A 17,564-nucleotide genomic window follows, 5' to 3' on the forward strand; every position below is an offset into this window, starting at 1 on the left:
CGAGACCATGTGTCACAAAAAAATCGTTTTAAAATTCAAATCCATTGTAATGCGGACAACAAATAACTTATTCAGAAGAGTACTTAATTGCACACATTCTAAGTGGTGATTTACTCAGTTTGAACGAAAGTGTAATATTTTGGAGATTTTTCATTATTTTCAATATTTTGAACGTTTTCGTTCAATGAAAAAATGGCAAATTTCAAAGCCCAAAATCGTCGACTGGTACCTCGATTTCAGTAACGAGTCTTATACCACGTTAAAGAGCGTTATCTCTTCTTTCAAAATCTGTTTTCAAAACTACGGGCAACTTACATGTAAAAGAAAATGTTTGAGGCCAAAAAATACTAGTAGTACTTTTCTGAAATTTGAGCTTTCCAGACTCAGCGGGTCGATGCTAAAAACTCAGAAAAATGCAATAAGAAATCAGTTTGAGCAACAGTGATTTAACGTTATCAGCTATCAGAAACCAACACGTGTTTATCGAGCGATCTGATAAAATTTAAAGCCGTTTACCAACAAGAAAAGCAGAGTTTAGCCATCTTCTGCTACCAAACGCACGAGTGACGTAAGGTTGTCAAAGGGCAAAGCACAATAATAAACTTCAAAAAGCACAACGTTTCTGCGTCTAGGAATTAGACTTTAGCGGACAGAACAACGCCTACGAGTGTATGTTTCATACCTTAGCATGGGTTTCCTACATACTGGAAATAAAAAACATCAAGTACAGCATCGGCAAGAGCATCTTCGGCTGCTCTCAAACGACGGAGATTGCGTTACTTTTCACAGATTGACCGCTTACCACCTGTTTTTGGGCTCGCATTTCGACGGAACGCTTGCCTCGAGAGGCGCGCGGCACGGATCTGAACTCTTCTTCACGAGAAATTGAGCTGAATTTATCGGAAATATGCCACCACTAACAACAACATGAGCTTTTTTCGGGTATTTGTCGTTTTTTATGCGAAAAGTTCGGGTAAGCAGATTCTCGCAAAAACCATTTGGCTTAAAAAATGTGTTTAAAAGCCCACCCTGGATTTGAAGCAAAAAGTATTTCCTCGAAATAAGCTAAAAATACCCAATTCACGCGGTGAAAAAATGGATGATTATGGAAGGCTTATCTAATTCTTATCTAACCTGAGGGATTTCCCGTGATGGAGGATTAGGGCTAGGAAAAAAGCCCATAGCCTGCTCCTGTCGTTGTGGATTTCCTCAAGATCAAAAATTTCAGTAAGAACCGAAAACAACAGCTTAAAGGAGGTGCACACACCTTGAACTAGCCAGGGAAAAGGGGTTTCTGATTGAGCTAAACTGTCATTGATGCACTGTGCAATTAGGTAGACCTGTTACTATCCCCCGCGCAACCACACGGGGAGTACTTTAAAGCGGTCCTGTCGGGGACTTTCGGGGGTAGGGGGCGGCGCAAATCGAAAATAACTTCTCTTTGTTTTTGTGAAGTAAATCTTTTCTCGCACGGTTGACAAGGTGACGGCGGACTCCGTACCTTTGGAAAGGCCCTTTTGAAACATGTCCTGGCAACATGCAGGGCATCACGAAATTAACGTCAACACCTTGAATCAACTCCATGAACAGGGAGAGGCGATAAGTCCCATCTTAAAAGATGCTTGATGTCTAGACGTGAATAGTCTGTCCACAGTCATTTTTCATTTTGTATTTCGGGACCATTTGACAGCGCACGAGTGAACCGGAGCGCAGTAATGAGCCCTAACCCCACCCCATTGCCCTTGCGGTCAATAAATCATCGCGTTTTTCATTTTTTTTTTTTATGCGCGTTCGAGAACCTCCAAAGGGAATATTGAGGGTCTTTGTACAGTTTCAGTTTATTTTACCGACAAAAAAGAACAAAACAAAGCAAAATACAAGTATACAGAAACACGCAGAAGCAATGTGGTGAGGAAGCCCAAAAAGAAACCATAAGGCTTAGGTCATCCCCTTTTCGTTCGTTTAGCGTCGAATAGGTTTCCTGGTTTTGGGTGGGTCGGTCGGTGGGGTGAAAAAAAAAATCACGAGAAATCTGAGAACGGGAGGCCTGAAACACCAGCATCATTGCCGTGGAGACTGAAAACAACAACACATGGGCACCAAATCAACATAAACTCAATATGGCGGAAAATTTGATGGTCAATTTCATAAAAAAAAGGCCCAAAAAGGGTAAAAAGCAAAGAGAATACACCACCATACACCACATGGCATACACCACCGAACGTTTTATGCCTCGAAATGATGTTATAATGCTAATTTTTTAGATTAAAAGAATTAATGTAAGTCCAAAAAAAATAAACCTTGTCGTTTCTTTTTCTTGCTTTTTTAAAAAATGCCAAAAAATTGGGTCTTTTGGACGACACTAAACGAAGAAAAAATTAATATAGGAATTAAGCTCCCTTAAAGTATAAAAGTATAAGTTTACAAGGACAGGATCGAACGTATACTGAGTAACTAAATGATAAAAATTTGATCAAAATTAAATGAAAGGCTAAGAGCCTAAGCGCTGTCTGATAACGAAACGGTAAACAAGAAGTGCTGCCTCTCATTTAAAAGAGACGTGAAATACTGGGTGGACCACATCCTGAACTCCCGCGAAAACCACAAGAGAGGAACGTTCAGGGCTAAAAAGACTAAACAGGGGCGTAGCTACTTGTACGCACGGTTTGCACGTGCGTACCCGAAAACGTTGAGGAAAAAAAATAGAATGAAGTAAACATAACTAAAAAAAAATCAGTTTCCAGAGAAGCGACGACATTAATTGGAGAACCGAATCTTGGACGATTTATTTATATAGCAAGCTTGATGATGTAAAGCGTGGAAGCGTTGTTTTCTCCACAACCTGTCTTCGGAGTAGACGAAGTAGGGCACAATTACTTCAATGTGTGGTGTGATGTGTGACGTCAATGAACATAACAAACCGACAGAATTAAAGAATTTTAGAGGTTGTGTCATTTCATAAACAGCAAAAATGCTTTTGCTTACAACCGTTAACCCCACCTTTAATAAAGGCATCTTAAAAAATGTTGAGATTTGGGGCGGGGGGTGGGGAGGGGGAAAAGAAGATGTAGAAAAAGTTGGGCGTACCTCAGGAAAAATCCTGACTACGCACCTGCTAAATCCTGAAACTGAACAACAGGAGTCTTGACGAAACGTCCTCAGTTATCAACTGTCCGGGGTCGTACTTTCAAGGAAACGCTGATCAAGAATCACCCATGACGGAATGAAAACTCCTCGTAGCTTCCGGCGAAAAAAGGAGTGACAACAGTGGTAAGCGGTCGTTCTATGAAATGTAACGCAATCTTTGCCGTTTACGATCTTTCGGCGCTTGGATTTGAAACGTTGTTGTTTGGTATGTTCTCCCGTGTGGATACTTGACATTTCCAATATATGGAAACACCATGCTAAGGTACGAACAACATACATTCACAACATTGTTTTGTACGCTAAATCTGATTTCATGGACGTAAAACGTTTTGAATTTTAAGACTTTTTAATATTAATGCTTTGCCCTCCCTTTGACAACTTCACGTGACTGGTGCACTTGGCAGGAGTTGACAGCTTAAATCTGCCTTTCTTGATAGCAAACGGCATTAATTTATATCAGATCGCTGTATAAACACGTCTTGGTTTCTGAAAGCTGATAACATGAAACCACTATTGCTCAAACTGATTTCTTACTGTATTTTTCCAAGTTTTTAGCATCGGCCCGCCGCGTCTGGAAAGCTCAAATTTCAGAAAAGTACTACTTGTATTTTTTGGCCTCAAAAATTTTCTTTTACATGTAAGTTGCCCGTAGTTTTGAAAACAGATTTTGAAAGAAGAGATAACGCTCTTTAACGTGGTATAAGACTCGTTACTGAAATCGAGGTACCAGTCGACGATTTTGGGCTTTGAAATTTGCCAGTTTTTCATTGAACGAAAACGTTCAAAATATTGAAAATAATGAAAAATCTCCAAAATATTACACTTTCGTTCAAACTGAGTAAATCACCACTTAGAATGTGTGCAATTAAGTATTCTTCTGAATAAATTATTTGTTGTCCACATTACAATGGATTTGAATTTTAAAACGATTTTTTTGTGACACATGGTCTCGGGCCTGGAAAACTCGGTCCGAGAGCCGCGAAACCAATAACCCCCCCGTGCGTGGAAAATAATTATCGGATCGGAGTGAAAATTACATTTATGTTAATAGCTTACCTAGTGCTACTTTGTGAATTTTTTTGAGAATTTTCGAATTTTCACTTCTGTAGACCTCTGGTCGATATTTACTGACATCCGCTCTTAAGTTCTAGCAGCCAAGAGGAAAAGTTTAGTCTGGAAAGTCGGCAAAGGGAACAAGCCAAACCCCAACCACGTGGTGACAGATGGTGAAGAAGGTAAACTCTTTAAAAGTGGCCAGTTTGGAACTTTCTATCCTGAGGCCCTCCAGAGAATCATGTGGTGGTTTTTGTCCCTCTACGTCGGTAATTTTTCCAAATCTTTGTTAATGCGACGTAGTTTTTCCTGGCATTGTCTACAAGTTTCACTCTTACGTGAACAGCTGTAGCCAACAAAACAATTGAAATTAAAAAATATGCAGAAGTGTTAGCTATAATTGTCTAGAAATGCAAGATGCCTGTGGACTTCTCCTTTGACAAGTCTACATTTGACTTGTAACAGCTAATTTTTTTAGGGGAACGACGGTTGTACATGTACAGTAAAATTATATTAAGACTCAAAATTATCACTAGGCCAGGTCATGGTCTAAAGGAGAGTATGAAATAAATATAACATGTTAAACCTCTCCAACCCCATCCCTTTAGCAATTTTTTTATCTATTTTTCAATACCCTGTAGCATGAAAATTTTGCGGGTTCTAATTTTTGCGAATTTTGCGGATTGACCTCGATCTGCAAAAATTCGTTCCCGCAGAAAAAAAACCGGCAAAATAAAACGACGCAAAAATTAACCCCCTTCAGTCAAATTAAAAACTCTGCCTTCAATGGACTTGCTGTGTACGGAAGGGATAGGCTTTTGTTTTGTTTTGCTGTTGTTCAGTGAGTCTCTTTGTGCAGTAAGACATTACAGTGATAACCGTATTATTCTCCATTAAATGCGTAAGTAGAGTGAACTTTGACTCAACATACCGTAAAATAAAAGTTGAAAATACCATATTAAGGTTTCTTCCACTTAAATATTCGGCTACTTGAACAGAGAATCGCAAAAATTAGCTCCCACCAGAAATTTCAGTCATCTCGAACCGCAAAAATTTGTTCCCGCAAACCTCAAAAAATCGCCAATCCGCAAAATAAAACTCCCGCAAAATTTTCATGTTACACGGTAGATTCGAAGTTTAATTTATAAAACAGTGAAGTGTTATATGTGAAATGAACTCCCAGAATTTTAATGGTTTTCTTAAATTCAGTGCCCTCTAATTCAAAGGAAATTTATTTCTGAAAGAAATAAATGACTGTTCTCCAGCTACCTGGGAGGGGGCGTTCCTGCCATCCAGGACATCATATATGTGTTTTCATGACATGAAGGCGAGGTACAGGGCCTCTCTGCTCACTGCAACAAGAAAGTTGGAAAACATTTTTTGATGGTGGGCAGCAGACTGGCAGTCAAATGTACACTCTCCCTGACCAAATGAATTGACAATTTGTGCAGATATTAATGGTTTCCAAATTCCAGTCGAAACTTCGTGTACTGGACCCAGATGATGTAAAGCAAAAGACTTCTTTGTTTTCTGTTCAGGGAAAATCTGCTTAGTATGTTTTCATGGTTTTTTTTGTTCTTTTGTTTTATATGTCATCTGTGTCTGTTACACAAAATAAATGCCCAAACTCCCATCACAGCCATCCTGTTCACCTATTTAATACATGAATTTCTCGTGAATGTAAAGTGCAGAATGGATGGATCTCATAGGAAACCCTATATGTGCTTGTCGTTTGATTTCTTGATACAATATTCTGCCAATGGAACATGTTTAACTTTGGTGAGTATGCAGGAATATGTCACCTCCCTCTGGCTTCTTTGAAAGAGTTACAATTAATTTCCCTGGCTTATACTGAAACTCCCTAAATTGAGTTACGGGGATGGATTAAATAGGATCGAAAATAGGAGGCCAGTAACAATAATTTTTGTTATGCTTGACTTAAAAGACACAGCTTCGTTTATGTATAAGGCTGCTATACAATGATAGTATATTTTACTTGGGATGGTTTTGGGGAAGTAATGCATCAGTCAATTCCACCTGCACCGAGCCCCCCCCCCCCCCTCCCCACCTACTACTGCCTTGTCAGTCCCGGGGGTGGGGCATTTGCAAATTTTGCACTGCCCGGGGGCCGGGCATTTGCCAACGCCGGGGCCATTCCCGAGCTTTCAAACACGCACGCGGTTTCCCATCGGAATAAAACTACACAGAGGACTTTATTGGAAAAATAGCAGATTGGCTCATCTGTAAAGGATAGGAATAAATTAAAGAGGGTTGTAAGGGCATGTTCTCGATTTTATGCATGCATTTCTTCATTGCTTATCAAGCCAAAGTTACATAGCGAAACTGGAGCTATCGATGTGAATCAACGTTTTTTGGCTATTGAATCAAATTTCTGGTGATATAATTTGAAGAACATCCTTTCATAATTATAAAACTATTCATAACATATAACTTTAAGGCGCTCTGTTAATTTAATGTCAATAATTTTATATCAGTACTAAAACCATAAACTGGTGCATGTCGTCGATTCGTCGTTAGAATCGTTAGAATCCTAGCGCCATTACAAAGGAAGACGTTAATTAAAACAAAAAATCGCACATCGACTGTGCGATCAATGAAAATGTTGCATTGTTGACGGGGAACGGGGCATTTGTTCTCTTTTTTCGTCCCCACCCCGGGGGATTTGACAGCTCAAAAGTCCCCACCCCAGGGAAATTTGCCATCCAAGGCCCAAAAAATACCAATGCCCGGGGGTCAGCCCGGGAGGGGGGGAGGCTGAGCGCAGGTGGAATTGACTGATACATTAAATGTAATGAAAATTGTAAACGAAAATGTTGTTCAGCAAGGATTCTGTTTACAAATGTAACGGTTCATACATTATCATACATTATCATACATCATGTCATACATTATCGGTGTTCTAAACTGTTCATTGTAAAATAAAGCTTACTGTAAGACCCATTGTTGCGCATGGTGTAAAGGCTGATCGGCTGTTCCGAGTTCGTTGGAAAGATATTCTTGACGTGCATAATTCTTGTTGCCTATCGCTGCATCGAAGAAGATAGTTTGACTGTAAACTTTACTCGCTGCCTGATCCAGTCTCGTCGCTTTTGGAAGCGTCGGCAGTCGGTGTTCCCTCTCTTCATCGGCTTCGTTTACAATGTAATTGTAGTATTTTGCCTCTCCTCTGTACACGTTTGTGGTCGCTGTGTTGACGACGTTACCTTCGCTGTGCTAGGCGATGTTCTCTGCTTCATGGTTGTCTTCTTCGATCCGCTCGCCGATGAATTTTAATCGACGTTCTCCAGAGGAGTTTCAATGGAAAATCTTCCTCGGCGAGGATTTTCAGGCACTTGCTGTGCTTGCAGTTATGTGTCATTTGCATGGCAAATTGTTCGTGATTCATCGATTGTAAACATTGTTTCACAGACGATGAATAAACACAACAGCCTCTCATGAATAATACATGAAAATGCGCCTTGGTCATCGGCGGCAAAGTCTATGTTGCCTGGGAACGCAAAGTGCTCCATGACACCAAGCATATATTCATGAAAAGATTTATTTATGGCGCATCAAATTTTGCAGCTGGTTAAGACCACGCGCAGTTAGCAGACTGAGCGCGCGCTTCGCGCGCGACGACGTTATAAAGTCGCTACGCTCGGAATAAAATCGTCCACTTAAATGTTGATAGTTCTATTCGTTGTAATTCGTGTTCCTACTTCAACTACAGCTAAATCCGCCGTATTGAACGCAATTTACGCGCGCGTAAGTGCTGCAATGCCGGCGGCCTGTACTGTAGTTGTATCGCTGGTGCCAACTGGCGCAAAATGACACTCGATCGATATTTAATTTGAAATATTTGTTTATACCATCCCAGTAATGGATCTCTTTATTCATAATCTTAGCTGTGTCTTGATTTGTAAAGGCACTTTATTTTATTCATGTTCTGAATTTACAATTTTGTACCTTTGAGCATTTTTGACCTTTGTACTCAGCTTACTTGTAAACCTATAATTATTATAAAAAAACAGACATTATCCAACCCTACCGTTCCATTCCTTTAACTCTGAGTAAAAATAGCAATTTTGAGGTCAATAAAAAAATCATCTAAATCCAAGATTGAAACTAAATATGGCTTGTAATATACCATTTTAAAGCTAATTAAATTTTCTAGCTGATGGACCATAGTATTCCATATTTGTACATAAATTATGCTAATAAATTTGCATAAATAAGGCAGTTTTATCCTTTGTCGCCTGACAAGTTGCCATAAAAAATCACTAACTTATGAGGAAAATAGAAAAATTCTTGCATTTTATATGAAGTATAATTAGCAGCAATGTTTAAAAGATATTGTTCTGCCTGTGGTATTGTTCATGGCAACCAGAACGACATAAACGCTTTACACAGGTTCTGCAGACAAATCCAGTTTCTTTGCTCTTTGCTCCTTTTACACCGATGCAACAATGGTGCCATCTGCCAAACTTGAGAAGCCCCAACTCAATGAGATTGACAGAATCATGCTCTCTTCCATGAAAAGGAGTGGCGGGCAGTGCTGGTGGTGGGCCTGGCTGACGGCGGCAAGAAAAATTTCCAATCAAGTTATGGATGACTCCAGATATAAATTTGTCATGTTCAAGTGGCTTTGGGGGCTTTATTACTGGTGCTGCAATGTTCATAATTTTGAAATTTTCCTAGTATATAATGTATGCATTCACCATGATTGCATCCAAAAAATTCACAAACATTCTTACCCACCACCTCCTCGACTTACGGTCGATTGCATAATTGCGCACTAACTGGTCATGCTTATCAACAGCACGCATATTCTTGTTGTAGTTAACGGCACAGGGTGGGCAAGGTAAAATCGCATTTTCACCTCTTCTCAGTTTCCGAGAGATTGTGCAATAACCATGAGAGGAGTGCACATTTTATAGGAAAGAGACATGTTTTGTGTCTTTCCACACTGTGCAAACTGTTGTTTCGCATGCCACAGTGTGAAAATCACCCCGATTCATCTGCTTTAGCAGGTTTTTATTCTGCAAAGCCTTTGGGCATTCTTTGCGGTTTGTTCTTATTGTCCCCACAACATTGATTGAGGACTCCTTCAGCTCTTGCAATAGGGCAATGCTGGTAAAGAAGTTGTCAATGTACACTACAGTTTCCTTGTCACGAAGTTGCATAACAAGATCTGTAACAACTCGATGTGCCAAGCCTCTCTCAGGATTTCCACCACTTTTACCTGTATACACTTGAAATCATACAGATATCCACAGCATTAACAAGCCAATTCCCAGATTTTGGTGCCCCTTTTGATCGGTTTCATAGGAATATATTGTTTGAAAGGATTTTTTCCTTTTCCTTTTACCATATGTTCATCGACACAAACTTTCTGGCCAATATTGTAAGCTTGTTTGAATTTTTCTCTCATGACATTGATCATTGGCCGTAATTTGTACAGCTTATCATAGCCCTCATCAGTAGGAGCAAGTTGTCTTGAATTGTCAGCCAAATGAAAATTCAGCCACTGTTGCCAGATTCTGTTTCTGGTAAAAACATTTTGTATTGCGGGAACAGCAAAAACCCAATCACGAGAAAAGTAGTGATCAAAATTAGGTAGCCTGTGTACAGCCATAAAAAAATAGTGCTCCAACAAATGCTTTCATTTCGTCTTTATTGGTATCATTGAACCAAGATTTTCTCTGTTTCTGAGCAACATAAATGTTAGTTTGTTCCACTAAAACATCCCAGAGTTCTTCTGGAAATAAAAGACTAAAAAAATGATATGGCTCAGACTCGGTAATTTGAAGGGTGACAAGACCATGTTGTCCTCTAAAATCAGGAAATGAAACAACAACATCCTGATCATGATTTCCCCACCTTACAGTTGAAACTTCTGCACTACCCCGGTTTACAGGGGATCGTGATCGCACCCTTCTTGTAGTGGTTCCACGCACCCTTCCTCCACGTGGCCTTCCTCGGCTTCTTCCACTTGATCTTCCTCTAGTGGATGTTGTTGTTTCATTTCGCCGTGCTTCACCTTCACCGTCACTCGACTGATCTAGCGAATTATCTTCGTGCTCAATAGCCCTTTCCGAATTGTCTGAATCATCAGAGTCCGAGCTAGGCACAAACATATCACTCGCATCATCTCCATCTTCGCCTTCAAAGTCGGAGATATCACTATCATCGGGAACATCCATGACAATCCTGCGAACTTCGTCCGCAGTGTAATATCTTGTTCTACTCCCAGCCATTTTGGTTTCCCCTTGCGGATGTTTTAGCAATTTTAAGCGAAAAATGACTCAGTGGTAGGTTGAAATGTAAAGATTGATTTACCTACGCCATTTTCAAATACCCTTCCGGGCATTTAAATCGAAAGTTCGAAGAAAAACCGGCAAATTCAAGCGGTATATCGAAGAAAACTACCTAAAAAAAATTCAGAAGACTCGAAAACAACCTCAAACATCAAAACGAGGGGCTGTGTATAAAAGTGGGACGGGGACAAGGGGACGGGGACATCGGGACGCGTGTGTGGGGACTTGGGACTTTGGGACGCGAGGGGAGGGACGTGGGGACATCTGGTATGGGACGCGGGACGTATGGGACGCGGGGACGTGTGGGACGGGGACGCGGGGACGTCAAATGTAGGGGACGCGGGAGGTAAAGTCGGAGGTAAACGCGATATCTCTTTCTTCGTGAAAATGTGTTATTTAATCACATCGGACACCTTATGATGTTTACACAAAATATTTCTTCATATAGGAGTAAGCGCACTGACTATCTTGATTAGGGTTAAGCACTGTTAGCAAGCATTTACTGTTAGATTTGCCACTAAAAAATGTCAAACAAAATAGAATATTGTTTCAGTAGTTGAATCCCCAGTGGTTTAGAGGCACATGCAATAGATTTCGGAGCTAGCACTTCGGGGTTCGAAGCTCGCTTATGCCACAAGTAATCTAGTTTCCTTTTTTATTTATTTGGAATCGAAAATAAATTTTGGCGACCGCTACCCACCCTACCCTGCTTAGGGCTCCAATTTTCTATCAGCAAGAAGACCAGGACAGCGGTTTCACTTTCTTCAATGCACGGGGTCTTGGCCGAGTCTTCGTTTCGTAAACAGGCATGGAGGATCGAGGATTTCCACGGTAAGTTTCTACTGCTTTTGTTTTGATCATCACGCAACCCTTGCACATCCCTGACTATAATATACAGAAGTTTTAGGTTCAGAGATGTCTTCGGCTAAACTGAGCGTTATAACGTACGCAGATTTTGGAAAAGATATCTCGATATTTCACCACGTTGTGCATTGGTTTGCTCGATTAAAAGCGGCGTTTAATTCTTTCGCAGAAGGGAAATAACGACATTCAGTTCACTGTTTGGCGAGCGCGATCACTTCTCGCTTTACAACTCACTGCCACTTCTTATTTTAAGGGCCGCAAATAAAGCATTATAGGAGATTCGTACATAACCGACTTGCCCTTGGGTGAATGAAAGTGTAACACAGAGGGTCGACGACCTGTGGCAGAAGCCGTGTCAGTCATTGAAAACATCCGATAAGCCATGGAAAAAAGCATTTTCATGTCACTATTAATCAAAGCGGGTTTTCTCTAAAAGTATTCAAGGTTTGTCTGAGGAGGCCAAAATAAAAAAAAAGAGTCAGCGAGTACCACGTTGTGAACGGAAGGCAAAATAAACTCATTATTTTAATTTATGAAAACTTCACTTACATAATAAAGAATGTTTTCATATTAACAGAACTGTCTACACCCAGAGGAAATCAATCTAACAAATTGCAAAACTGTTTTTCTGGTTAGCTAAGTCACTTTGCAATGAGACAGTTCAGTCAAATAACATGAACGTGAACAGCATGCTTTAATTTGTAAACACGTAATTCGGCTTATTGACCTTCTGATATTTGGTTGCTTTGTACGTTTACCTGGCCGCAAACTAAACTGCCAAGTAACTCTTTTACAAACATCTTTTCACTTACTTTTTCAATTGTGTAATCTGAAGAATAGTAACACTGAACTACCGCTGTAATAGCAAAAGGAACTTAGGACACTGGTTGCAATAAAACTGTAACGAGGAATGACTTGGTAACAAGCCATGAAAGGTATCCTCCGATTAGTTGCCTCGCGTATCCCTAATTTCATTACAAATTGTAAGCAAATTATTATAATCTTTGTCTGATCTTCAATAACTTGGAATGAGTGCAACCATTGTCCTAGAAATGTAAATAGAATATGAACGACGTTACAACGCTAGTGCTCACTGCATAATCAACAAAATTTCACTTTATAACTTACAGTTGATGGAGGCCAAAAATCCCCTATTGATTGAGAAGCAACCGCATGGTATGCACCGCACCTAATGCAAGCAATTACTCTGAGACTTGTTAAAAAGGGCAGGTATCGCCTCAAAATGAAAACACAAACCAGTACTTAGTAACAATAGTTTTAAATCTTAACTACATGCTCTGTTTGCTGAGGTTCAACGCTTTTACTCGTAAGTAATGTTTCCGGCATGGAACGTTTTACAGTGTTGTTCATTTATAGTGAAATGTTCAACTGCTGAAAGAGGAAATCTTTATGCTCCTTGTTCAGACGTTGCTTGACAATGGGATGAATGTCTAATTGTGCTCCGTCAAAGGTAGCGCTACTGATGCTGTTTCCTTTCTGAACGCAAGAGATATTTACATGAAAATAGACAGCCTGTTCCTTTCCAACTCTCAAGATCCCTGTATTTCTATCTTTCCAGGGACGGTGTTCTTTGTGTGTAATGGCGACATCATGCGGAGGAGGAAAGAGTCCACCATCGGCCTTTCGAGCGAATTTGATTCCACATCCTGTACAAGTTGTCACTCGGGGATGATCAGACAGGAACACAAGAGAATACGAATTGATGTCCTCACGATGCCCTTCGTCTGTCTCTGCTAGACTTTCTTGCAAGACTTCGTGTTCTCCATTTCTTCGAACAATCTTTATTTTCACGGGCTGGCGATTCTGAGATGGAGTTTGCACTCTGTCTACATGTTCAACGATGAAGTTCTCTTTCTCCTTGGTCTTCTTCGCTCTTCTTCGTTGATGTGGCTTTTTACCAGCACTGCCAACATCCAGCCCATAAGTAGACATTTTTGTCACACTTGTCTGTACACCAGTTTTCTTGTGCCATGTTACGAAATCTACGAGTTTGCCCTTGAATTCTGCTGCCGCCAGTGTGTGAGCACAAAGACTGGAATGGTTGTATGCGGGACAGTCATCATCGCAACAGAATTTACCATTTTTGCATTGCCTTATAACATGCGGTTTCGCTGATGTATCCGATGCTACCAATAGAGTATCGTCTTCCCCAAAGCCATGTCTAACTTTATTCATTCGCAAGAGCCTCTGGGCCTTAGAGAATTGATGGGATAAAATGCTTTCTGGGATACCAGAGATGCCGGACTGTGTATGTGATATGGAGAGTGTGGAAAGCGTTTGTGACATGGGACCACTTTCTTTGGCTCTTTTGGTGTACGCTCTTCTCTCCGTAGGATTCATCTTTCTCCACTTTTCTGGGGATATCTTCAGGTGCTTATATTCATCTGAGAGTCTGCATTCCCCCTGGTCAATTATTGCTCCTTCCAGCAACGAATCTTGTTCCTTCACAAGTTCATGGCTCTTTTCAATAAGCGTTACGAGGTTCACACGTTTGTGGTCCGTCTTGAGCTTTAACAGGTGGTTTTCTGCTTCATTGTCGTTTATTGTGTATAGGGAATCCCCAAGTCCCGCCTTTTGTCGCATGGGTTTCAGCATCGATGCGTTGATCGTGTCAGCAACATTTTTGACAAACCAGTCGTAGAATGTGGGAGTTTGGTATGTGATTTCCCATTCTCGAGCATTCCAAACATCCTCCAGCGAGCACAGTTTTGCATAAAAGTCATCCGAATCATCGGAATCCACAATTCCGTGATACGAGATAGCTGCTGCATTATGACCAAATATGTCGTCGAGAAATTCATTTTGGTAACGCCCATTAATGCCTATACTGGAGAGTTTCATTTCAATGTTTTTACGCAGGTGGATAAAACAACGATGATGGTCAGCCACAGGGAACTCTTCATTGAATGCATTTGACAAAGCACGTTCGCCATCAGTGCCGAAGGCTTGAAGAGACACGGTGTTTGGATTGAATCGCTTGACTGATGAGGCTAAATATCGGTACGTTTGTTCCGTTTTGCTCTGATGAACAAGCATGGGACCAAGGAAAACAGGTGATTTACCTGTGGTTACGTTAACAATTTTGCGGCACCTGTAGGTCGTTGGAGTCACGCTAAAATTGCCAAGATTGAATGTTGGATCAATACCAAGAATTGAAAAATCGTCTTCCTGACAACAGTACAGCTCGATATCTTTTAGCTGCCTGTCAGTGGCAAGAAAGGCCATAGGCTCTGGTGCACCAACTACCTCTCTGACATAACCATCTTTAGTTTTGCACTTTTCCATAGCTTCAAGCAAGATATCTCTACTGGAACTAGCTGACGGCATAAAGGATGCCGAAGTAGACGATAATACGTTCTGCACCTGCCTGGAATTTCGCGGCAGATCACTCTTAGAGCGGCAAAACTCCAATCCCCCCTTCTGACGTACAGCTTCGAAAAAGACCTCTCGGGGTTGGCAGCTTCTGGATATTTCTTTCAGCTGTTCGAATGTGCTTGGTTTCGTTCGAACATAAGGCTCTGTGTTGTTTTTTGAATTTCCATGCTCCTTAAGGTTCAAAAGGGTTTCTTCACCTTCAAAGTAATACTGAAGCAATGCCAGTCGGTGCCTTCTCGACTTGCTATCGTACACGAAAGAAATCCGCTTCCGATATTGTGCCTCCTTGTCGTGGTGAAGATACTGCTTAACCACCATGATGTAATCAGCGTCTGTTCTTTTCTGCCTTGTCACTTGAACATCCAGGATATGGCCACTTTTGTTTCTCTCAACAGCAACATAGCTTTTCGGGGAGCCAATATGGACCCACTTGCCAAGATCGTCCGCCCGCACATCTTCGGGGTGAGGGAGAGCATCTAAATCTATTACAAACGAAGCATTCTCCATCACCTGAAGGGGGACTTCAGTGCAACATGGTTCTTTCACTCTCAGCAGAATGTCTACACTCTCTTTACTGGAATATGGTGATTGTCTGCCTTTCTCGTAATAAGGAAGGCGGCTGTCGTCTTCGTAATACTTCTTGAATTCCTAAAAAAACATTGTTTCATAAGACATTCTATAAAACAGCACCTTCATGTTTAATTAACCCATTGCTATTTTGGGATGATTCGTTAATCACCAACTGAAGATTCTAAAAGTCGGAAAACTGTTACAGTGGTTGGTCTCGCTACAACTTTGATGGAACAAGGAACAATAAAAATGACTTAAACTGCGTGCGCTAAGAACAATCATGGAACCTCAGTGGCTCATTTGGGTAATATAAACTATGTAGAGTAGCTTGATCTTGAAAATTACTTCCTTAAACAGTCATTTTCATGTATAACGTCGCTTTTGAGGGAAGAAAAAGTACTGTAAAACGGCGTTTTTCTACGGTTGTAGTTTATTTAGAAAATTGTCACTTTAAAATTGAGACCACTGACTGTCATCATAAAAATGTTTGGACTGTAGTTCATGATTATCTCGCGAATGAACTGACTGGAGAACGAACGGTTTGTATATTAGCTGGAGAATCAACCTAAAATGTCAGTACTTATTAGATACCGTATACGGTATCATTATGTGTCACTCAATGTACCTGCTGACTATCCTCAGAGTCCTCCTCTTCCTCACTCGTGTCAATTATCTCGATTGCTCGCCTTACAAACGCGATTTCCTCCCGCACAACCGTTTTGCTGTATATATATAAAAAATAATAATAAAAGGAAATTAACCAACTCTTGCATCACCCAAAAACGTTCACCACTGGAAAGGGCGCCTTGAAAGAAAAGTGATTTGTGATTTGTCGAAAAGTAACGAAGATATAGCTCCTCGAAGTCGCGAAATTTTTCAGACGTTTGTATGGGGGAGACAAGTTTACAAACGTCTACAAATTTTTGCAACTTTGCCAATGTTACCAATTTGAAGGCGCTCTGTCCAGTGGTGTCAAAGGAATTTCACTAACCGGTCCATGTCAAATGTTGAAAAAACCGTGGGGTCTATTAGCATCCCCCAAACTTGCATATCCAAGAATTACCAGCTGCTTAATTACTTTTAAAACCTACCTCTTAATTTTCTTAGCATTTGGGGAATTGACAGGGCTGCTATCCGCCTAAATAAAATCAAAGGTTAAAAATTAATACAAAAATCAACATCACCCAAATTTAACCTGGACTGATGTATAAGATTTTTAATTTGCGTTAATCTTCAATGGTTGTGGAAGGACACGTTGTTAATCCATTACTAGGCAGATCACATGATGAATTTATAGCTGAGATTTTAGCAACCTCTCGTTCCCATGGTAAAGCCTGAGCTGGTCAAACGAGCAAAACATCTCCTTTATTTAAAATGTATTCAAAATTCAGTTGGGGTTTTAAGTCTGACAATAAATCTTCTCTATTACAAAAGATTGGCCTGGCGTACCAGTTATTATTGATACGAAGAAAATAAAAAAGGGTTGTCGTGACTATAATGTAGCTTGTTTTTGCACTTAATAACGAAACTACTACTGACAGGACAAAAAACCTTTAATATAGTAAAAGAACGTACCGTATCAAAGACTTCATCCTGACTTTGTTTGAAAACACTATAGAGAAAAAATGAAAATAGCAGTGTTAACGAAAACTTGAAATCAGAATTGCTGTGCAACCTCATGACCCTATTTCAATGAAGATATCATGTTACTTTAATCTAGAAACATTAGCAAAGAAGCAAAGTTGGCCGTGAACAGCCACGCAAAGTAGCAATGCATTCCTTCTATACATGTAAACTACTGTAGTAACATTAAGGCTTTTTTATACATGCAAAACAACTGAAAATAATCGTGACGAAGTACACCTTCTACTCCGCTTGCTAACTCTAGCATCTTCTGTATCTTCGTCCGATAAGTAGTTCAAATCTGAACAATCTGGCGACCAAAAATGCAAATCGTTAAACTAAGTATTGCCTATAGTATCCTTCAAGCTCAAAATTTACAAGATTCAAACAAGGATGTGTTAGGATTTTAGTGATAATCGAGACAAACGCAACATAACCTTACCTTGGAAATCCTCCATGACGATAAACGTGACGAAGAACCCCCAGCGTTGAATAAAGTGAGACCGCTGTCCAAGTCTCCTTGCTGGAATATTGGGACCATAAGGAGGGTAGGGTGGGTTGTGAAGAAAGAGGTATCGCATTTACCTTTGACTT

The 17,564-nt window shown here is 40.4% G+C and overlaps 1 protein-coding gene across 1 annotated transcript; it reads right to left on the bottom strand.

Moving 5' to 3' along the window:
- Positions 1-11,468: 11,468 nt before the first annotated feature.
- On the bottom strand, positions 11,469-17,511 carry LOC140949616 (uncharacterized). The gene is made up of 6 exons (XM_073398772.1): positions 17,413-17,511; positions 17,211-17,308; positions 16,923-16,959; positions 16,439-16,485; positions 15,973-16,069; positions 11,469-15,425 (listed from the first exon to the last, which is right to left on the bottom strand). Exons 1-6 carry the CDS (start codon positions 17,509-17,511, stop codon positions 12,753-12,755), a joined length of 3,051 nt encoding a protein of 1,016 aa, XP_073254873.1. The 3' UTR covers positions 11,469-12,752.
- Between the last annotated feature and the right edge of the window lie 53 nt (positions 17,512-17,564).

Source organism: Porites lutea, chromosome 10 (genome assembly GCF_958299795.1).
Source record: "Porites lutea chromosome 10, jaPorLute2.1, whole genome shotgun sequence".
Classification (NCBI taxonomy): domain Eukaryota; kingdom Metazoa; phylum Cnidaria; class Anthozoa; order Scleractinia; family Poritidae; genus Porites; species Porites lutea.